Raw genomic sequence first — 24,176 nt, 5'->3', positions numbered from 1 at the left:
TAACGTTTTGTATATCTCTGAATTATCCATGTTCCGGATATTTTTTTCCCAATACATGTATAAGATATTATAACGACTTTTAGCTTATGATAAGAAATAAAACAAAGATAAAATAATGAGGAGAAGAAGAAAAATAAACCTACTTCCATATGAGAACAAGGCTTATATGAATAGCTGAATACCATGCTACGCATGACCATGGACTACCTATACTAGATTACAAAAAAAAAAATCAAAATACATGAGTCTTGCTTTAATATTTTTTCTGTTCGTATTTTCGAAACAAATTACTAGATTTTCATTATTAAAGTATAGCAACTGGCTATACTTTATAAGAACCAGTTAAAAACATAACACATTTCTAATTTTTTCCAAACTTTGAATTTTTCTAATATATAGATAGTTCCTGTTTTTCTAATACATGCTTCCTTTCTCATGCACCCTATTTGTTATATATTCTTCTCTATGTCAGAGCACTTTATTATTATTATTATTATTTTACTTCATCCTTTGGTATTTCTCTCCTCCTTCGTAGAAGCAACAGGCACCTGCTTTCAATCTGGCACATGTCCACGCATGACTTTAAGCAAGAGCAATGACATAACAAGGTGGACTGTTTTGGTTGCACATAGGTTCTTGTAGGTCATGTGATTCTTTCTTTTAATCTTGGATTTTCTCGTTTTTCTTGAAATTTTAAGATTCCATGCTTTCACTTGTTTCTTAATCTTTTATACGTGAGAATTCATACGGGCATATTTGTAGTCCCACATCAATTTTTTGCTAAGTAGACCTTGAATATTTATACAGAATCAAAGAATTCAAATAATACTTTTCAACTAACCTTTTTAGGTGAGGTTTTGGATTATGACAAATATAGTATCAGAGCAATAGATTTGATCATGGGTTAAGCTTAAAAGTCTGGCAATGGATAATTAGGTCTCATTTAGTTAGGTTCCGCGTAGTCGAATAAGAAAAAAAAGAAGATGCCAACCAACCGGTTGAGCAAAATCCAGATGCATTAGCCACTCGGCAGATATTGTTGGGTATGCCAAGTGGTGGCTCAGCTCCTTCAGCAATGCAGCAGATGCAGGCCACTCTCAAACTTGCCCTACCTCGAGAGTCCTATTATGAAAGAGTTAGAAAGTTCAACCTGCCAATGTTTGAGGGTGGAGATGATCCTCTGATTGTAGAAACTTGAATTCGGAAGATGGAAAAAATGTTCAATACACTGCAGTATCCCGAGGATGTAAAAGTTAGAATGGCCATACCGTTGCTCAGGAGAAATGCCGAGTTTTGGTGGACTGCTATTAAAGCTGCTAATGGGAATGAGGATGACCATCTAACATGGGAAAAGTTTAAGAAAATATTTTATGATCAATACATTCTTGAGTCAGTGGAATTAGCAAAGGAGAATGAGTTTTCGGCCTTGAGGCAAAAGGATGACACGGTAGTATTAGAATATGCCAACAAATTTAACGAGTTAGACTGATTTTGTCCCCAACTCTTGGAGTCTGAAAGGAGCAAGGCTAACAAATTCGAACAAGGTCTAACATATCTAATCTAGTCTCATTTGTCGTCTCACCTCTTCAGTAGTTATAAAGATGTGCTGGAAAGAGCCCTGAAGGTTGAGTTAGAATCACCACCAGAAAACAAGCATATAGTGACGGAAAACTCGTGACGGCCCATTATCAGTCACTATTTGTGACGGATTAGTGACACAGAAATTTAGTTACCGTGGTGTGAACTTAGTGACAGATTAGTGACAGACCGGTCACAGAATACGCGAGTAGGGTGGGCGCCAAAACTTAGTGACCACCATAGTGACGGGGTATTTGTCACAACACTGGTAACCAAAATTGCAACCAGACAGTGACAAATTTAGCCGTCACAAAAATCGTAACCCAAGTGTTTATAAATTTTTAAAATATTATTTTTGGCAGTGACGGGTTATTGACAAAAATCTCCGTCACCAAATTTAATTTTTAATTCCAAAAATATTAAAAATATTACGTTTGAGTAATTATAAATTAAAGAAAGGTAAAAAAGAGGGAAACAGGTTCCGATTTGGTTTATTCTTCTAATATTCGCATTGATCTGGTGTTGGATTTGGGCGGCAGGTTCTGATTTGGTTTTCACTTTCACCGCGAAACGCTCAACTACAAGGTTTTCATTTTGATTGGATTTGTTGACATTCATATTAGAAAATAACTATAACTTTTTATTATTGTGCAGCTATGGCCAAGAGAAAAGAGAAACAAATAGGTAATGAAAAAGCAGCTTTAGTACTAGCTGCTACTCAATCTTAGGTTGCTACTCAAGTTCCTCCTCAACCTCCTAGGTTGCCTGAGCATGTCGAGGAATGTCATGATGATGATGACTACATCCCTGATGAGGACATGGATGAAGAGGTGGATATAGATGAAGAAATAAATGATGAGATGAATGGTGTAGTGCAAAATCATGAGGATACAATGAATAAGGATCAGATGAATGATGAACTTGGGGCTGATCCAAGACAGAGCAACGGCCGACAGCCAACCCTTAAAGCCCCTGTTGATGCAAATGGAAAAATGATTGTTAGGTGCACAAGAGGAATGTATAACAATATCACTTTCTTCCATCACTAACTTGAATTTATGTATTTGTTGCATTTAATATATTTAGTTTATTTTTTTAATGAATATTTTTTAAATTGCAGGTTTCTTGATTATGAGGTCAGTCACAAAGCTGTTGCTATCATGCGCTAATTTTTCAATGGTCCTTGGTTGTCATGGAGGGAGGTCCCTGCACATGCTAAAGTTGGAATGTGGAACAAGTTTGAGGTGATATAATTAATTTATATTTCTTATCATTAACTTTTGTCCTTGTTATACATGCCAATCAGTAAGTCTGATTACTTGCGACCTATATATTGTTAGGAGATACACACAATTCTTCCAAGACAATTGCATCATGTGCATCAAGTTTGGAACAAGCATTGTCAACGACGGTTGATAACCTCATTAGGGAGGGTCAGAAGCCAAAAGCTTGTGGAATCAAAAGGAGATTTAAATAGAGCCCACGATAAACCCCCTAATTGGATCTCTAAAGAAAATTGGAATAAGCTAATTGACATTTGGATTTTTCTGGAATGGAAGAAGAAATCAGAAGCCAACAAAAAAATAGAAACACCATGAAGAATGGTAGCATCTGTAAACACTCTGGAGGATCAATCACATTTGTCAATCATGACGAACGACTGGTACACATCTTTATTCAATTAGATTTCTATAATAATTTTCATATTATTGTTCAATCATCTCAAATCAGCCCATTATATATTAATGATTTTTTTCTCTTTTTTTTGTAAAAAATAAAGTTCGGTAGGGAGCCAACAATAGTTGAATCTTTTAATCGGACGCATAAGACAAAGCAAGGCATGGAAGGATATATGGATAAGAGAAGTGAAGTTGTCATGGTAAGTATAATTTTTTTATGATTCATAAATATTATTGAGCTTGCTCATGTTTATCTCTTGTTTGATCCACCATAATGTTTTTCTTTTCTTTCAAATCAATTGGCAGACAAAGTATTCAGCTAAATACTCTAAACAATATGGTGATGCCTCCACCTCAGATGCTCCACCACGTGATTATAACTTGTGGTCTGAGGCAACTGGTGTCCCAACTCATGGCCATGTCTATGACTTTAGTCTCCTGGAGGATCTCACTGGAATTATTGGGCAATTAATCATCATCCTCTTCCATCTCTACAAGTCAAGCTCCAAAGCTGTACACGCATGAAGACCTTCTAGGTATTCTTGAGCACGAAAAGAAAAAATGGCAAGAGGAGGTTCTTCAAAGGATGAGACAAGATATTGGATTTGGACCAAAACATGCAGATCAGGGGAGTAATGGTGATTCTAGTTCTGCTGATCATGCTTCATTATGATTGCTTTTGCCTTAGATGATAGGTCTTTGCATTCCTAGGAGGAATGAAATCTCTGTTGATCTCTATGACATACTTTTGGACTTTGATTTTGATGGATTTAAGACATGTTGATGCCTATTTTGAATGATATGTTAAATGACTTTTGCGTAATGTTGAATGCCTTTGCTATTAATGATATTATTATTATTATTATTATTATGAGCCAATCAACGTACCAAATGTACTAGGTTATTGGAATGTGATCAGTGACCAAATTTGGTTACTGAATTGTTTACCAAGTACTGTGACGAGCAGCCATAAACTTAGTAATAGGATTTTGGTTATTAAAAATTGATTTTGTTCAGTGAGTTGTGACAAATTAGTGACGGTAACCTTGTCACTAAGTCAGTGATGGAATTTAGTGACGCGTGTTTTTGTAACCAATTCAGTAACGAGAGCTCTGGTCACAAATTCCGTATTAGTAACCGGAAACATAGTATAGTGACGGGATTCCCCATCACTATACGCGTGTTTTCTAGCAGTGAATTAAAGAGATTAGAGAAAGAAAGGAGCGGCAAGAAGAGGACCAAAATGGTAGAAAAGCAGAACGACCAATCAAAGAACCTTTGGAATAATCCAAACAAGAAGAAATTTGAGGCTTGTACCTACTGCGGCAAGTTTCATGCTGGGCCTAGTCTCAAGAAGTTAGGAGCTTGAGGATGTTACGACGGTTACATACTTTCAAAATTTGAAGCTTCAAGTAATTTAATTTCGAGGACAAAATTATTTTTAAGGGGAGAATTTGTAATAACCAGAATTCTTTTGGGCTTGTGCGCCAGCCTAGAGTGGTTAGGCCCGACCCGACCCGTGACCAGCCCAATCCTGTGGGCTTGTGGGCTAGCCCAAATGGGGTCAGGCACAGCCCGACCATGCCCTGTGGCATGATGAAGCGGAGAAGAAGACTCCTATAGGTGTCTTCTTCCTCCTCTGCTTCCGGCGGAAAATGAGGACTAGAACTTGGAGACTTTACCTATTTAATCACCCTCCTCCTCCTTAGATTTCCTCCACGGGAATTGTCAAGAGTCACTATTGATTCCAAGCCCTCGTCCCAGTCTTTCTTACTTGATTCATCGCCAGAAAGGGCCATCGGAGAGCCTCGCCAGACCTAGGTACGAGCTCTCCATCTTTTCCTCTTCCTCCCTTTGTATTTTGGGCTCTCGTTTTCATGGTTTTGAGCCGGCAATCGCCGGAGTCACACTGAAATAGAGGTGCGCTATTGCGGTCTTCTTCCACTGAACTCGGCCGGCCGGCCGGCGCCGCCAACTGCCCCCTGCTGCCCAACACCACCACCTTGCCGAATCGTTGCAGTCACAGCCACCAGCCACCCCCTTTCTTTTCTGTTTTGCTAAGAAAGAAAAAGAAAAGAAGAGAGAAGAAGAAAAGAAGGAAGAAGAAAAGAAGAAGAGGAGGAGAGAGAGAACCATCCCTCTCTTTCTCTCTCTTGTTTCCTCTCTATTCTCTCTACTCTTCTCTCTCTAATTTCTCTCTCCTCTCTCCACTTTCTCTCTCTATTTTCTCTTTCCTCTGTCCACTTTCTCTCTTTACTTTCTCTTAAGAATGTCCCAGGAACCTGGAGTTGGGTCATGTCGATTTGTTTTACAAACCCAAGTTGACTCCTGGAATAAGTCCCTAAACTACCCTGGTGCCCGGGTTGCCTACTAGACCGATCATCTGACCTTGTCAAGTGTCCATAGAAACCACTGATACTGAACTATGTTAAACGATCTTGGCCCTAATTGAGTCCATGCCCTATGATTTATTCATCGAATCGCTCAGGCTTGACCTACCCGGAATCATCAAACGCCCGCCCTTGTTTCTTATTATTTTAACTCGATAAAAAATCATTAAACAGAAATGAATTGTGCCTTTAATATTTTTATAGGGTTAACTAAATTGCCTAGTGAAGTTTGGCGGTCTAAAATGAAAGAGGTAAGTAAATCTTATACTCGTTACTAGTTTTCGAACTTGTAAGTAGATTTTTTACTCCTTATTATTTTTCAGATAATCATGTTTTCCGTGCATAAAATTTGCTTGTGCAAATATCATACTTTTCTTAAAATTATAAATCAGCATGCGTGTTATGAAAATCATACTTTATTATGAGAAATAATTCATGAATATTTTGATAAATGTAGCTTTGTTATGAAATATGAATCTTGATCATGTGATTTACTATTTTTCATTTATTTATATATATTAAGAAAAAATATAAATTTTCTAAAGGCTATCAAATTGCTATGACCGCCTCTAGAAATAGAGGTTAATTGATACCCTGGAGCTAGCATCCAATAAAAACAACCCTCTGCCAATGGGTTAAAGTTCGTAACAAATACAAACTATAATATTTTATCGATTACAAAGATGGTCATGTCACAAGTTATAGTGACCATAGCACGAATACTATGAGCAATGTTTTGATCCATAATAGGATTACATGACATGAAGAACGACTTACGAATTTATTTATAATATAAACTTGGCACTATATTTATGAAAGATGGATGATTTGTTTATGCATAATTTGCTTTATGACCTATTTTTAATATACTATATTATAAATGCTTATTTTGAAATATCTGTTATTGTCCTTAAATGTATATCGTCATGAAAAAACTTATGCTTGATCCAATAAGGTAGTGAAAGGTTTATTTACTGAGCTGTATCGCTAACATCCCTCGTTTTTATTTTTCTCTCTCCAGGTGAATAGGATCGATAGGGGCGAAGGATGGTCCAGGCTTGAGAGTTTGCGCTAGCAAGCTTGGCAATCTATATAGCAAAGCAGAACTTTAGTTTTTCAGTTGATTATGAAATTGTAGTTTATGATTTTATGAATAGTAAGAATTATGAGTTTAGTATTGATGTTGGATTTAGACGCTCTGAACTAATATTGATTTTATGTAATGAATGATAAATTTAGACTTCAAATTATTATATTTTGTTTGTGATGAATTTGAAGGTTAAATATAATATTGGTTTCGTGTTATCTTAGGTGGTACCGCTCAGTAGCACAGCCATATCATATTTCGAATTTTGGATGTAACAAATGGTATCAGAGTTAACCTGACCCATAAACTATATGGACTAGCTAACAGTGCAACACTAATTTATTGGAGCGAGCCAATCGTGGTGTTTATGATTAGATTTGAATGGATTCAAACTCCTGACAAGAACATCAGGACTTAAATGGAAAAAATATGTGATGACTCATGTGTTTAGTCCCATATCAATTATTCGCTAGGTAGATCTTGAATACTAATACAAAATCAAAGAATCCAAATAATACTTTCCAACTAACCTTTTTAGATGAGATCCAGTATTGTCACGTTATGCATCACTTTTTTCTTATGATTATATGCATTCCCTTTTGGATTTAAATTTTTATATGTAGAACTTGAACTTATGACAGCGAAATATGTCTTAATTTTTCCAGTCACTTTCAACCACCTCTGTTTACAATGGCAAAACATCGAACGCTATGACTCGTTAGTTTAGTTTTAAATATTTCTAATCCACGCAGTATTTGTATTAGTGATGGCCATTGTTTCTATTACTAACATCAAATAACAGCAATGGAGGGATTTGTCATTTGGGGATACTATGTTAACGAAACTATGGTTATTATTAACTCACTAACCGAAAACTTTGATATAGTCTGTCTGCTGCTAGACTGCTGGGGTGAGTTCGGTTGTGAAGTGGGTAATGCCCAGTTTCCAAATCACAGAGTTGCTGCAAAGTTTTTATTATATAAATTAACAGAGAACTTCTCCCTTTATTTCAAAGTCCCAACAAGTATAGTTGTGAGGTTAATCTGAAAAAATGAGAACAGGCTGATCCTCCTTCCAACACTCGCCAGCCCTCTGAAGAATAATAGCAACAAACAAAATAATGAAGCATAACATTTTAGTGAATTCGGTGTTTACAAAAGAGTACAGAGTTAACAGTCTTCCCAAGTTAATCTTCATGTTCCTCTTCACCTTCAGAATCTACATTGAAAAAAAAAGCATGACATAGATAGGAAAAACTTCCAAGTACATTGGGACATTGAAGAATGGAACATGAAAATTTATGTTGGACTTAATGGCTATAAAGTTGATATTTTAAAAGACCAGAATATGCTATGATTAATGATAACAGAAAGATTTTAGACTTAAACACTAACTTTATGAATCTACCATAAGAAGGTCAGATGTCTGTGAGTTTGTGTATGTGCATGTGTGTGGGCATTCATTTGGTGGATGTGTTTTGCAAATACGTCAACAGAAAAAGCAATTACCCGACCGAACGTCATCCCCAAGATGTCCTCTGGACTGGATTTGTCTTACAAGCATCTGGTAGATTAAAACCCACCAGTAAATGTGAAGAACAAGCAGGGAGAATAGAAGTGTATTGAAAACATAATAATATATGGGTCCTTCAAACTTGTGCTTCTCCTTGTCCAGAGTCAATACAACTTCATAACTGCCACATCAGGCCAAAGAAATGAGAGATGAGATTATATGTTCTTAACATACTCATATACAAAACTTCCAGATAGAATGGAATCAACTGATTCGATATCAAATCCGAGAGTTTAGTATTAGTTGCAAAAATACAAATGATATAGTGAAAAAATCGATATTATGCCATGAAAATAATGTACCCACTAGTATTTGTGCAAAAGAAAATCATTCACTTAACCTTATGAGTTAATAATGTAGAACTGGATAACTTCGAAATTACTCTCCAAGATGCCATATCAAACATGACAAAAATATCCAAAGTAAAAAATCAAATATTATTGGCCTTTTTCAAGAGAACATGCCCTTTCAGCAATTCTATGCCCAGCCTAACATGTATATGTTTTTCTGGAAGAGTGGCCAATGTCTGATAGGGTTGAATATGATCACCTAAGCATCAACTAACTTGGGTTCTTTTGCTCCTAAGAAGTACATAGTATGATAACTTTACACATGCTCTCTATGTATATGTGCATGTGCATATGTATGTATATCTATTTGGCAAATATCTGATATGGTTGAATATGATCTCACCTAAGCACCAGCTAACTTGTGTGGTCTTGCTCGTAAGAAGTACATAGTATGACAACTTTACACATGCTCTATGTATATGTATATGTATTTGTATATGTATGTGTATGTATATGTGTATGTGCACGTATATAATTAATACTCATAGAACCTACCTAAACTCTAAATCTCAGTCTCTAATCAAGCCATTTTTTAAAGATTAATATAGCCCATCTAAGCGACTGATGTTCTAATTTTGTTCCTTCAATGCTCTAGACAACAGATCATTGACCTGAGTCATCATGATAAGAATTGTGTTACAAGATTTAAGACCTTGACTTCATCATTACCTTCCACTGTAAGCATCTCCGCCCTGAGATCTTCCTAACGACATGAAGGTCATTCCACCATCACGATGATAGAGGTCCATGTAGGATTCTCGCACTATAATATTGCCGGTTAGCTGTTCTGGTGACCTCTAATCAACAATCAATAAGATATGGATCATCCATTAGACAAAGACTGTCTATGAATCCATCTATTCAACAAGGAAATAATTCACATATTGTCCAGTCTCAATGATTGACTTCAGAGTTATGATATGATCTCACTGTGTGCTCCTCATATGGTTCTTTATTGGGTTGCTCTTCTGCCTTCAAAATGCCAGATGGATCATGACCAGAACCTGCAAGGTTCTCGGTCGATAAATATTCAACTTCAACATCTTTGCATGATATGCTCTTCACATAAGAAAGTTTCAATTGCAGGCCCTTCATGCAATAGTTCCTTAGCTTCTTCACCTCATGACTCTTGAACTGCAGCTTGACCTCTAAGATCTTTTCAACATGTAGTGCTGCTGCAATTGCATCCAAAGTTGTCCTCATGGCAACTATTGATGTTTGTAAACATGAAACCCTGTCAATTCAGTTTCTTAATTGATGCTCCAACACATCTTGAATGAAGGCACCAAACCAAGAATTGAGTTCAGTGTGCATAAGCATGCTGAAGACAAGATAAGAGATCAAGAAAAGATGGGAGTAATAGATCTGGATATTTATGCTTTTAATACCAAATTTAATGCAAGACCATCTAGGGATGACCTACAATGCTCAGGAAGACCTAGGGAAGGATTTACGGGCTGATTAGACTGTTTTCTGTTCTGGCTTTGATTGGATTTGAGAACAAATGAAAGAACCACTAAATGTGCCCTAGGGCTTTGGTAGTAGAAAAACATAGAAGGAATGATTCCCAAGGGTTTCGGACTAAATAAGTTGGTTCATACTAGACCTATAACAACAACAAAGATGATAGTTTGAAGAGAACAGAAGAAGTGCGGAGATGTGAGACCAAGAGAGAATAATTCGCTAAACCTGGCCTTCAATCCTTTCGCCAAAAAAAAGAGAGATAAAAACAACATATAGTGCCTTCTTGCCAGCAACTGCCAGCTCAATTGGATAGCACCTCTCCCCAAGGGCTTGCCCATGGAGGAGGTCTAAGGTTTAAATCTTGCTCAATAATATAATACAAATATATACATACATATATGTGTGCGTGTATGGGTGTATGTAGTGCCTTTTTAATGCATGAAAATAGGGCCTTACCACAGCCCTTTAGGCAAGGTTCACAATCTAAGTACTGGACCCTGTACTGGTACCACGTCAATATAGTTTCAATATGCTTGGTACGGGATTGGGCATACCAAGACTCGGTACATCCCCCATACCAAGTCTCGGTTTAGTACTGATGCAGTACGGTATGCTCGGTAGGGGTGGTACACATCACTAGGGCGAATGTTGCTTTTAGGGTTGCTTCTATGAGCAATTTAGGACTTTGAAAGTGATTGTCGTAGAGTAAATCAGCGACCAACCCACTTATTTAACTCTAATTAAGATCCCCAAAAATATTAATCTACGATAAGTTAAATAGAAAATTTTGGACCACTTAAAATTCCTAAAATATATTTCAAATATAAGAAAGTATAGACAGATCTGGACTAGGTGACTGATGCTCCAATTTTTACCTTTGACATACCAAACAATAGATGATGGACTTGGATCATCATGATAAGGACTGTGCCACATAAGCTGAGCTCTTAATTTTAACAGTACATGTTATCTCCTTCCCATCAACTTGTTACTATGGTGGGATTTGTCTGTGCTATGTTTCTTCCCCATATGACCCTTTTTCCACCTTATAACCTTATTTTATTATAGTCTGTGCTATTAGTCATTCAATTTTAAGTCATTTGTCATCATAGATTATCAAACTATATGAAGAATCAAAACTCATGAGGCTTGAAACCAAACCGATCAGAGTTTGAGACAGTAAACAGTTGGCACCATAGATAAAAACAGTAAACAGTTGGAAGTTTAGATAAAAATGCTCATTGAAAGGAATACTTAGCAGCACATTGCAACTGTAATAAGTCCTTGCAAATATAATTCTTAAAAAATAGATTAATAAAGAGAAAGATAGATTTATCTTGAATTGAAATAAAATATACTACAATATCCAATTTCAACCCATCATGTTTAGTTGCTAATCTTAATGAACTATAAATCCATTTATCCATTTATGATGCATTGAAACTGCCCTAAATGGCTCATCCTTTTGCTGCTGTGTGTGACAGTGATAGTACTGAAATCATGCAGTTTAGAATACCTACATTGAGCCACTCATATTTACCTTGTACTTCGGAGGATCCAAAAAGGGAAATATATGAGGCGAAGTATAATCCATGAAGCAACAAAAAGAAGAAACGACACATTAGCCAGCCCTTCACTAGAACTATATTTGGCCATCTTCCCAATTTCTAAAAACACATCACTTGCATCATGAATGGCTAACACAACTGATCCAACACGAGCAAACCTGTTTGCGGGGTAAGATAAGAAACAGTCTCATGTCAAAAGAAACATAACCTTATTAACTAGCAACAAGAATAAGGATTTCTTAAAAAACGGAAAGGAAAAGAAAATAGATCAACTTTTTATGGTTTAGACAAGGTTCCAAACAGAAACCTTGCTAGAGTAATTACTATTTGCCTTTTTATGAATTCTCAAACCTATGCTTTTCATTTGTAGCACAAAAATTTAGTTGTCTTTCTAATGCTGCTATTCGTTTGGCAATTCATGGTTATACATATGGTTATATGTCATGCCATATAAAACAAATTGAGAAAAGAATTTGTCTGTAATAATACAGCCACAAATTAAATGTGGATTAGTGTTGGCTTGTCTGTGTGCAAGTCCACTAATTCTGTGTCATAGAATTGATACTTTACAAAACTTGTGTGCTTGTAGCAATTCAGATTGATAAATTAGAGGAGGTGATCATTACAAAATGGGCATAGAAATTATAGTCCAAGAGGCACATTTCAATAATTTCAGTGAAACCAGAATTTGTTTTTTGTAATTACCTTAGCAACCAACGCAATGATGGTGATACCTTATGATGAACACATTCATACTTTTGATGTTGCTGTACTCCCTTGAATCGGTAGTACCCTAGGGGTCACACCTCTACTCTTATTGAGTGAGGTTCTGGTGTCAAGTCCTGGATGGTGCATCCCTGCCCCAAATATTTGGACCACAGCAATTTATCATGGGTGGGCATTCCCTCTCTCTCACTCTCTCTCTCTCAAAAAAAAAAAGAATGAAAAGAAAAGGAAAAGAAAAAGCTGTCTTCACAGTTAAAGACAATTTATTAAGTGGCATCAGTTCTGATATCTTGAAGAAACTCTTAAAACAGGGCAAAATAGGTTAATTTGCAATTAACTAAGACAGTTCCTCAAAAAAATAAAAAAAATTTAAAAAAAAAGAAAAGAAAAATCTGTCTTCACCGTTGAAGACAATTTATTAAGTGGTATCAGTTCTGATATCTTGAAGAATTCTTATAACATGGCAAAATAGGTTAATTAGCAATTAACTAAGATAGTTTGTTAAGTTAATATACTCACCTCGTGAGAAATTTAAAGGATAAATGTAAAATATATGCTTATGGATTAACAGTTATCATCTGTTTGTGAACCGCGAGTAATTGTAAGTATTAGTGGAGAACTGATGATCAGGCCCCTATTCACTAGCATAACATCCAAGTGTGGGAATATAATGGTTTCTATCCATGCAGTGTTCTACTTGCAAAATCCAGTAAGGCTGATGCAAAGGGGCTTTACCATCTCGTGCATATCAATGGACTATTTTCTTATTCAGAATAAAACTAAATGGACCATTGATGTAACCCACTAAAACCTACTTTTAATTTATAAATAACACAGCAATGGATGACCAAGAAAACCTTTCTGGCATCTTGTACGCACCATGGTCATTGATTGGTCAAGAACTCAAGATGTCATCCATACACAACAGGCACTTGCAAAGCTTGAGATGTTCGAGAGTCCCAGTCAACCATAACTAGAGTTTGTCCAGTCAGGCTAAAAGAAAAGGAAAATCTGGTTGAAAGTGATTTTAACCACCATTCCAGTTAATCAATCACATGCATTGTGCATATAGTGTGGAAGAAGACTCAGACAGCTCTTTTCCCTTCTAAGTGGATGCCTCGATCATGGAGAGGCAGGCCTCAATCAGATGTATAACAGTGTAAGCAAACACCCTAAGGCCTTTTCCTTCAGTTTCACTTCAAGGTACTCACTTTTAGAGCCTCAACTCAGAGTTTTAAATTCTAATTCTAAGTGGTTGGTCCACATAAAGAGTTCTACTCATCTTTGTTTTCACTTCCACCAGAAGTTTTGGATGTTTATGTTTGTCTAAAGCTATCCGTAGTGGATGCTCAACAGAATTTATTTGCATTTTTCTTGAAATATTTTTGCAATTAAAAAGGTAGAAGTATTACAGTTCCCAGATTGGAAAAGCTTTGTCAGTGTTGATGTCACGTTCTTATAGTTTGTTCCCTTCTTTTCTTGAACAAATAAGAACTCCTTTCATGGTCGAGAGACTAAAGCGCTTTCCTTTTCTCATCTCTAGATTAAGTGTTGTACCCAAAGTTCGCCGTCTCTGTATCGGACCCCGTACCGGTGCCACACTAGCACAGTGTCGATATGGTACGGTACGAAATTTTTTTTGGCATATCGAGTGTCGGTACGCCATCCATACCGGATACTGGTACTGAACCAGTACGGTACGGGGTCATATCTATTATCAAGCTTCTTAAACCAAGAAGCTTCCTATATACACCCACGATTATCAAGCTTCTTAAATCAAGACCCATTCAACCAAGGTTCATATCTTGGTATTGGACCTTATACCAACACCATCTTGGTATAGTGTCAGTATGCTCGGTACAAGGGTCGGCTCGGAATACTAAGACTTGGTAGGCCTCCCATATGAAGTCTCGGTTCGGTACCGATACAATACAATACATCCGGTATAGGGAGATACGTGCTACTATAGAAAAACTTGCATTCAACCAAACACTCAACCAAGATAAAAAAAAAAAATCAATCTTCTCTAACATTGACTGTTGGGATTAAAACTCCCATGGATCTTCATATTCGTAGAGCTGAAAGAAAGAAAAAAATAAAGTACATCCCATTTAATCCCATTTACTTTGATAATTCGAGCGCAAAATACTGATATTTTACATATTCATTATTTTCCATGTCTATTCCCAAGTCTCTGGCCAAACACTGACTCAGAATGCCTGGAAGCAAGTAGTGGAACAGGAAGTCAAGGCACTCCACAAAAATGAGATTTGGAGACTTGTTGCTCATCCAAAAGGAAAAACATGTTATTGGATGTAAATGGTAGTACATATTGAAGCATAATCACAACAATGCATTAGAATGATTGAAAATTATATTTGCTGCAAAAATATACATAAATGTAAGTGTAGTTTCATTTGAATCATTTTACCTAGTAGATAAGCTTGAGTCTGAGATTTCATCTCAACAAATGTCAATCCAGACCAGTCATCATATCAACTTTAGAAAACTTCTTCATGGAGAACAATGAGATGTCTACGGGAAACCAAGGTTTGAATACAAGAGTGAGGTAAATAAAGCGCACAAGGCAAAATTTATGGCTTCAAACAATCACTAAGCTCCTTCCACCAAAAGAAAAAACAATCACTAAGGTCCTGATTCAGTCAAAGTCAAACCACTGTAGTAATGAAAATATATGGACTCAAAAGGTTGTTAATAACTCTATTCTCAACAAGCACAATACCTCAACTCACATTACGCTTGTATAATATTGGTAATATTATGATACTTTGCAATGTTACTATAAGTAAAAAGTTCGTTGGAATTCATTTTCTCTCAAGGAATTGGAATAACACTAAATCTTTTTTTCTTGGAGTGGAAGTTGCCAAATTCACCAATGCTGATCCCAAGCCGGATGAAGAAGTTGGAAGGTTGGCACTAGATTGACAGCAAATCATAAAAAGCATGTCAAACTATGAAAGAGGTCCAAGTTCAATAACATCAAAGGAATCCATAAAAAGGAATTCCTGGGAAATGGGGATCCATAAAGCAGACTCCAAATAATTTGTACATGGGATGATGATTATGGTTATGATTGAGGAAGACATGATAAAACTAAATAAAATGCTACCAAGCTATTTACTGAAAAAGATTTATTTTGAGTAAAGCCAATTAATGCACCCATTCTAGGAGGATGTAGGACAATACCAAAGGTTGGTTGGTAAGCTAAATTATTTAATAATTCTGATATTATATTTTATATATATATATATATATATATATATATATATATATATATATATATATATCACAACTCAATCCATGCAAAGTCCAACAACCACATTGTTCACATTTTAGGCATGAGCAAGGAGTATCCAAAACATATTATTCTCTTATATACATTACAGAACTATAAATTTCAATAAAAAAAAAATAGCAATATAAATAACATCCAAATGTTTAGATTTTCATTTTTGCAATCCCCATTAATTAATTTTGCAATAGGTGTAAAGTTCTCTTTCCATCCTGCATTTATAATAACTCTACCTTATACATACACACATATATACATATGTAACTACATAAATACATCTCGATGTACAAGCTATATATATCATACACAGGATGGAAAAGGAGGAGTTTGCACACATTGCCAAATTCAAAGATGAAGGTTTCAACATGAAAATATAAACCACTGAGTATGATCTACAAGGTGTAAAATGTAAACAAACAGAAAAACCTTGTGTTGAAGACCTCTTACCTATGCATCAAGTCATCCCAAAATATGAATTTTATCACATACAGAATATTTTAATTCTGGGACAACTTGATACATAAACAAGTGGCCTCCAAAACAAATGTTCTTTATTTATTGGCATTTCTCAACTCGTAATTCTGCAAGACCCACCTTAAAATTTGACAGTGCATGTGTGTCTAAGTGTCCTGAATTGTCCAATAAAAACTCAGACAGAGGGACATGGCTAATGTGTGTCTGAGTGTTCTGTCTAAAGGAGACATTGGAATCAAGATAAAGGAGTGGACGGTCAGCTTCATTTAGGTCACCTGAGAAGGGGCAGAGAACAGCACTCGGTTGCTTCATCTAAGAAGGGAAAACAAAGAAGAAAATCAGAGGAAGGAGCAAGAAGAACATGAGAATATGCAACACAGAGAGGCTCTAAGATGAAGATGAAAGAGGTACAGAAAAGACAAACACAATAAAACTAAATGACACAGCTGTGTAAATTGAGGCCGATTAATCAATTTTGATAAATTACATAAGCATGGGAAAATGGCTGAAATAACTCTTGCGCAAGGTCTAGAAATATTAGAAAGCAAGTGCAACACCATAGGGAGAAATTTGCAATAACCAACAATTTTGTGATCATAGTACAGCCAGTCATGATTCATATTCTAGTTGATATCATGATTCCATGTTACTCGTATCTAGTAGTGACGGTTATTGGCCTGCACTAGCAGCCTTCTCTTTATTACCTTGAGAAATTTTCAGCTTTAAGACTGGCAACGTTCATCTCACATGCATCAAACTCCCACAACTAGGCCTACTTGAAACCTAATGCAGCATCTCAAGATTCCTGCCTTGAGAACCTTGAGAGCTTACTAACCCTTTTCACCATGTTTTGACATCTAAAGAGGCAGGTCCATCTACATTCAGTGTTATAAGGTTGCCCCATGCCACACCAGCTAGTCGAGCTTTTTGAAGCTTGATTTTAACAACCAGCATGCTTTGCTGTCAATGGTTTTTTAAGCTGATTCACAATCAGTACCAATGTAATATTGTTGAGTTCCCCATTGCAGATGTTCATCAGTCATCTATGCAATCACTAATGTATCTGGGTTGGATCACATTTGATTGCAATTCAATCATATTTTCTTCCATTTCATGACACTTCTACAATTATGGTCTTGCTGTACATACTTTCTCCATAACTACTCTGATGATACTTGCTTTCTCACCAGCAACACACGTGTATGGCTTTCACCCATCTGCTAAGCTTGTGCTTCTAATGCCAATTAACCTCATTTCTATTTCTATTCGTACGTACTCAAGTTCCATCTATTTTCATTTTGCTTATTAGAACCTTGGCAAATTCCTTTCTACTCTGTCACATCATCTTTATTGTGGCCAAAGTCTCTGCATCAATCCGCCATCATTCCTATTCCAACCTTTATACCATATAAATGCCTGCCTGTTGTATTAGAATAAATTACATAGTATGGCACATCGGCACATGAATATGGACTATATTCTTCATGTATCATTATATATAATGTACATGCATTTATCATATACAAAGAATATATACACAACCTTCATGCTGCCTTATGATCATAAACGAGTCCTATGTAACTGTGCATTGACACAAAGATGCAAACAAACACAAATGGCTTTAAGCCCTAGTAAGATAACGGTTTCACTTTTATACTTGACCCTCAAGTTTCAATAATAAACATTGAAAAAAAAATAGAACACTCCAAGACACTAAACAACAAGAAAATATAGCAAATACAGTCAACCATGAGTTTGACCTCAGCACACCATGGTTCCATAGACAGGATTGGTGAGCAAGAATGATAATAGAAAGTAATCATGGCTCATAACCAACATCCAGTACAGAGATAAACCTGAATATATATGACAAGACTATAAGAACAACAGTTGCCACGTGATGAGACATTGACACTCCAAAGTCTGACCGCCTTGTCTCCCATAACATCAGCGCAAATATTGAATAGGTGTAAAATCCAGCAGCATACATGTATGCAGCCTTGAGTTTAAACCTGAGAAACATGAAACAGCATCATTAGATTTCCATACAAATAAAATGTTATCCTCACAAAGTTAACTGAGAAGAAGAGGATTTATGTAAATCTTACTTTATTTTTTGATCTGGCCAAACCTGCTCTCCTGGTCCTACCCAAAAGTATCTGGTATTTTTGAACCACGGCTCATTATATGTAACAGACAGAGATAGCAGCTCTCCTGAAAGAAAATAAACACACTTCCAAGCTGACTCCTTAAATTTGTTGATCCTTTTTTGCCTTTCATTAGCTTCCAGTCCCTTTCCTATAAGTTGGTTTGCCAACCTCTACATCAACCAAAGAAAAAGGTAGCCCAAAATAGCAAACAGGACTTGAAACAAAGACATAAGAAACTGCAACAACAATCCAGTAAATCATAAAATGTGCCACTCACCAAATCCTCAATGAAATTTCACTTAATCTCAGCACTGATTAGATCAGTCAACATTCATACACACCAGTTCAAATGACTGTATGGCTTAATAATTACCAGTGGTTCACAACTAGTGATGGAGTCATATTATTCTACATATGGCTAAATATTCGAAATGATATAGTAAGTAGGTATTATCATATTTTTGGTTCTTTTTTGTTTTGGGATGCACAGACCCTTAAAATTCATTTACCACTCTGGAGTCTGATCTACTGTTTAAGAAGAGTATCCCTCCTGTTTATCCGGATGAACTGGAAAGTAACTGAGAAACAAAAGATGGGGAGAATATAAGGGTGAAAAAAAGTGGATAAAGGTCTTGGTGACAAAACTACTAATGATAGCACTACATGTCTCAAGCTTCATTTGGCAAGGATTAGAGAGGATAAAAATGCACTAATCTTCCTCCTAGGTTCAAGGATATAGTAGTTTAGGCTGGTTCAAAGGGGAATCAGCTGATAATATCAAGTACAACGCACTGAATCATCATTTAGCATCAGAGTTTGCATGTTTAACCTTTTGGACAAACAAGTTTGGCTCCGAGACCCTACAAATGGTGATAAAAACAAGCAAGGAGGCATGTCAAAAGAAAGAGAAAGCATAAAATTTTAATGCAACTTCTTCCCTCCCCCCCACCCCGGCAAAAGAAAAAACTGATGATTAAGGTCACAATGTTGTCAGTCCAGAAGACCATGCTTCTATTCCTCGGAGCCCGGCTAGTTAATAGAGGATTGACAATGGATATACAAGCAAGTCATCAACAAACAATTTCTGCAAACTAGAGGACAACATAGATGATGAGTAGGATGAGGATGAGGACTGTTGTGTTTTCTTTATTTATATTATGTCTCTTCCTATTAACGTACATCTTTTAACATAATGAAAGATCTCTCTTAAATAACATATGTTGTTTGTGTTATTTCATACATTCTGTGCATTGACCAGATCAAGGTGCTAAATTGGTTTGGAAGGTCAAAATTTCTTTTTGAAAGCTCAAAACATATCTCCTTGTCACATTAAAGAAATCAAAGTTTGAAAGTAACCTAGATCACAAGGAAAAAATTTAAAAAATAATAACATTTTGTAGCATGTCTTAACTTTTTTGGCACATATCATCCCATTCCTACGAGGTGTCAGCCCCTGACCAGCACAAAGATGACAAGCTACAATGTTATCAAGTACCCAAAAAGAACACTTGAATTCAACCATTTTGATTAAAAATACATGTCATGCCTTTCAATGGTCAAATATATATTTTGTAAAATAGCATGTAAAAGGTTCCACATGCCACCAAAAGACACTTTTAAAAAACTTTTTAACTTCACATCCAGTTTGCTGGTTCCTCATTAATAGCTAATGAACAACAGAATATCCACATACTTCTATAGAATAACAATTTCAAACCCTACGATTACAATGCTTAGATACTACCAAAGCTCACTAAGTTTACGTGTGAAGACTTTACAAATCTTAAGTTATTCACAAACAAATCACTACTCACTATTTTTTCAGCATCTCACTAATAGTAAAGGTGTCCAAATTGTTATCCTTGATAGAAATGAAATGACAAGCCTGGATTTTATAACATGCAGAACAATGTAGATCCTTTCATACTACCCTGAGTAAGAAACTTTCATAGTTCTTCCCAGTGATCAACATCCAACTAATACAAGGGGCAAAGCCTCTTTCTAACCAATAAGGAATGGCAATGTGGCTGGATGTGGGCCAAGGACACTTGTGCTTTAGACCATACCATGCACAAAAATTTAAGCTTAGATAAAATCCTGTCTCGGCTTAGGCTGATCCTAAAGCAGCTTAAGTCTAGCCCAAAGCTAAAATTATCTTTTGAAACATAATTTGTAAAGTAAATAACTTTTCTATGCAAAATCCATTTTGACCCCTTATCTCTTCTCCAACCCATCCTTGTTGTCTCCTCTCCTCCTCCTACCCTACCTCTTCCTACAGTGCCCTCTCCTTTTCCTCCTCTCCCCTCTCCTTTCCTCTATTTTTCCTTATCCCTCCCTTCATCGTCGCTCCACATCTTCTTCTAAGTCTTCTCAGCGGCCTTCTCAACACATCTTGACCCCCTAAACCTCCACTTCACCAACCTAAGCAAGAGTCTCCAACCAACCACAGTGCTAATCTGCCTCAGATTCCCAAGACTCCACCACTCCAATTGCCATTTCTTCTTCTGAAAGATACCTACTTTAAGAGGAGTAACCTTATGACTCATAGTTTAGGGGGGGGGGAGTGGAAAATATAGAAGTTGACAATAAGTAATCTGAAATTAAAGTTACGTCATTAAACAACAAAAGTGGCAATTTTTTATGTATAGCCTTTTTATTATATGAAACAAAACAAAAGGATAATAATCACATCAACGTGTAAACAGCACCACTCAACAAACAAAAACATGGAATGCATCAAGAAGCATGTGGCAGGTTAGGCAACGGTGTTTGCAGGTGAAACTGATGAAAATCTAGAAGGCAACCAATGCTACACATGCTAAGCCATGTTCCTTGTCTTAAAAGACTATAAGTGATTGATGGGCAACCAGGTGGCACACCAGGTGCATATCCTAGTAGAGGTACAACTCTAAATTTAGCCCTGTCATATGTTGTGCTTCACCTCCTAATCTTAGGCCTATCCTACCTTGTCCTCTGTCTATATACTTGTTCCTCTTCTCAAAAGGGCCTCTAATCAATTACGCATAGGCCAGACCATTTCAATCAGCATCCTAGAACCTTATCGTCGGCTATCACAGTTTTCAGGATTTTGTTAAATTTGTTGTTTCTAGAATTACTCTTTCTGAATGAATCCATATCCAACTCTGGACTTCCATTCTTACATGTACTTTATGAATTCAACCTCATGGGTGCATATTACTCATGTATTCTTACAAAAATATATCAGTTGCCACCAACAGTTAAGAATCCAGTGTATACCACAGCATATATGCAGAGAGATCTCCCTCGTGTTTTCCTTAAAAGTGAAACATAATTGATAAGCTGTTTTCTTCATAAATGTTCGGAAGCCTACACAAGCCCGCTGATATATTTCACTTCTACAACAGAAAGCATACATTCAAGACCAGCATACTGATCAATAATCAAAATAACTAAAGTCATGGAAATATTGTGAAGAGAAGGTGAGAAACAATATCCAAGCAACATGAAATATTTAACTCTCTTAATTCTATTGGAAAGTTCGAGGCTTCTTTCGTAGCAGCAAGCATCTGAAAGACTTGAAAAGAGAATTAGTCAAATTCATAAGTTGCAAAACGAAGAAGAAGAAGAAAGAAACTACTTAAGAATTCCTTTACTTCTATCTCAGTGTCTCCTGCTATCTTGTTCGCTCCAATCTACGGTGAAAAAGAACAAACTGAACACTCATCATCTTTCCCATCCCCTCAAGTAGAATACAAGAGGTTACTCGCTTTCCTAAAGCCACTTCCGACAAAACTTGCTGCTAGTCAAGATAGCTTCAATCCAAATGGCTCGACTTTTACCACATCAGGGCTATACCCGCAGGACCAAAACAGCTACAAATACCAGACTTTACCACATATGAAAGAGATCAAAGACTAAAAAACTAATCCATCCGCCCAAAATACAAGAACCTAGTTTTCCGAATCAAAAACTCATCCAACTAACAACTTAAAAATGGGATTTTTAAGGAAAAAACTCCGTGCAAAACAGGAATAAGAAAAATCTAGCCCGATTCAAGCTATTCTAGCAGGGGAAACTGATGAAACCGAGCAAAGGGAAGCTCGAAGCACACCTCGAACACGAATCTATCGAGAAAGAACCGGACGGTCGGGAAGAAGAGCACGAAGAAGGGCAGAGCGACGAAGTCCTCGTAGACAGGGTAGGACTCCTGCTTCCAATCCACGGAAAACAAGGCTTCGACCAGTCCCATCTCGAGCCGACACGCGATCGACAGAAAGCGACGCCGATCGAAGAGAGGGACGGAGAAAATTCGAGCGATCCAGAGCGATGGGATCGGGGAAGAGCGAGTCTGGGAGGCGAAAACGATCCCTCTTTGTCTAGCATGCTAGTTCAAATGACAACTATTTGTCCATTTTTTATTTCATTCGCTTTTTTGTAGTTCTGACGTGCAGTAGTGAAATATAAATACCATTCTACAAATAAATGAAGTCCAGTTCAGCGAGTGCACAAAGAACGAACATGATGGATTTCAGGAAGTCGAAATATTTATGGCATTAGGGATGAAAGAAGGGCGATGTGCCCCAATGTTCTTGGATGACAAAGATTCCTCGATCCGAGGGCTGTGAGCATTTCGTATCTAACAGTATAAAGGCAAATAGACCTATAAAATCATGAATTAGGCTATAAATTGGGTCTTTTCTTTTTTTTTTTACAGAAGGAAAAAAAAAATTTTATTCGTACTCAAAACTCAAATTGGTTGATTCTGACCGAGTTCGAAGAGAAATCCAAGATATTTATTGAGCCGTCTCTAACCTCTTTTGTTTAGGTGAACCCATAATTTCATCGGATCTCAATCATTTGGACCTATGAGATCGGATTTGAGTCTAAAATATTATATGTTTAAAAAATTAGATTATATTAAAGATATATAGTTTCTTGTCCTATGCAATCCATTAGGACTGAACGAGTCTAAATTAGGTCACATATTATTGGATGCCCTGACCTTGTCCATCTAAAAATTTTATAACTTTAAAATATCTAATCCTTCTTTCACTTGTTTTGGATTTATTAAACTATTTTAGTTAGAAATGGATAGCTCAACTTGAGCTGCATTGTTGTGGATAACATTGATGGTTCATATTTATTAATTATATCAATTTATTATTTATGTTGTTATTATTGTTAGACATAGAATGAATATTGTAGTTTTTTCTTCTTGTATTGGATCTGAACCTAGACCCCACCTGGTCTAGGTAGAACCCATTTGGTTCGATTTGTTCCCCATTCAGCTCAAAAAATTAGATGGATCTTAAATGTTTTTTTAGAACCTAACTTGATCTGATTTGGTTAGCTAATGAGTTGGATCTGAGTATAAAATCATGACTAAATAAATAAATAAATAACTGAAGAAAAGTTCAAGCCATACTAGATCCGGCCAAAACGCGCTTTATTGCACCTCAAGTAAATTGTCATGATGATACAAAAATGCTTAAGTATACAAACTTTTGGCAACAAGTAATCCCACCGCCCTTGACATATGATACGTCCATGCTCGAAATTAGGTTGCTAAAATTAGATGCATTAACTATTGCATCTTCTTATCAAGTTGGATCCTAGGCTAATACGAACACACTAATTACCTCTTCTGGTTCGTGGGAATTCCCGTCAAGAAACAAAAGTACTATATATCATTGATGGAAGAAAAATATCATGAAAAAGTTTCAATTAGCTAACGCTGACCGACGAGCTGCTCTACAGGGAAAGGATAGAACTAGATCTATTTGTACACGTGCGAGGAAGAGAAAAAGTCAATTACGCACCCAATCCCATGTCAAGGACTCCCA

General features: G+C 36.5%; 1 protein-coding gene across 1 annotated transcript; it reads right to left on the bottom strand.

Moving 5' to 3' along the window:
* Window positions 1-7,692: 7,692 nt before the first annotated feature.
* Window positions 7,693-22,814, bottom strand: LOC103719517 (ASC1-like protein 1). The gene is made up of 6 exons (XM_008808808.4): window positions 22,445-22,814; window positions 18,310-18,521; window positions 18,058-18,213; window positions 11,661-11,846; window positions 8,243-8,427; window positions 7,693-7,952 (listed from the first exon to the last, which is right to left on the bottom strand). Exons 1-6 carry the CDS (start codon window positions 22,580-22,582, stop codon window positions 7,921-7,923), a joined length of 909 nt encoding a protein of 302 aa, XP_008807030.1. The 5' UTR covers window positions 22,583-22,814; the 3' UTR covers window positions 7,693-7,920.
* Window positions 22,815-24,176: the final 1,362 nt, after the last annotated feature.

Source organism: Phoenix dactylifera, chromosome 7, assembly GCF_009389715.1.
Source record: "Phoenix dactylifera cultivar Barhee BC4 chromosome 7, palm_55x_up_171113_PBpolish2nd_filt_p, whole genome shotgun sequence".
Classification (NCBI taxonomy): Eukaryota; Viridiplantae; Streptophyta; class Magnoliopsida; order Arecales; family Arecaceae; genus Phoenix; species Phoenix dactylifera.
Note: the sequence above shows the minus strand (reverse complement) of the source record. Positions and strands in the feature narration are given on the sequence as shown.

What these genes read in the sequence shown, in the direction of transcription:
- LOC103719517 (XM_008808808.4), bottom strand. Translation starts at nt 22,582, where the DNA reads ATGGGACTGGTCGAAGCCTTGTTTTCCGTGGATTGGAAGCAGGAGTCC. An exon ending in TCGATAGATTCGTGTTCGAG is followed by an intron (nt 18,522 to 22,444) that starts GTGTGCTTCGAG and finishes TGGTTGATGTAG; the next exon opens with AGGTTGGCAAACCAACTTAT. An exon ending in TGGGGATGACGTTCGGTCGG is followed by an intron (nt 7,953 to 8,242) that starts GTAATTGCTTTT and finishes TTTTCAATGTAG; the next exon opens with ATTCTGAAGGTGAAGAGGAA.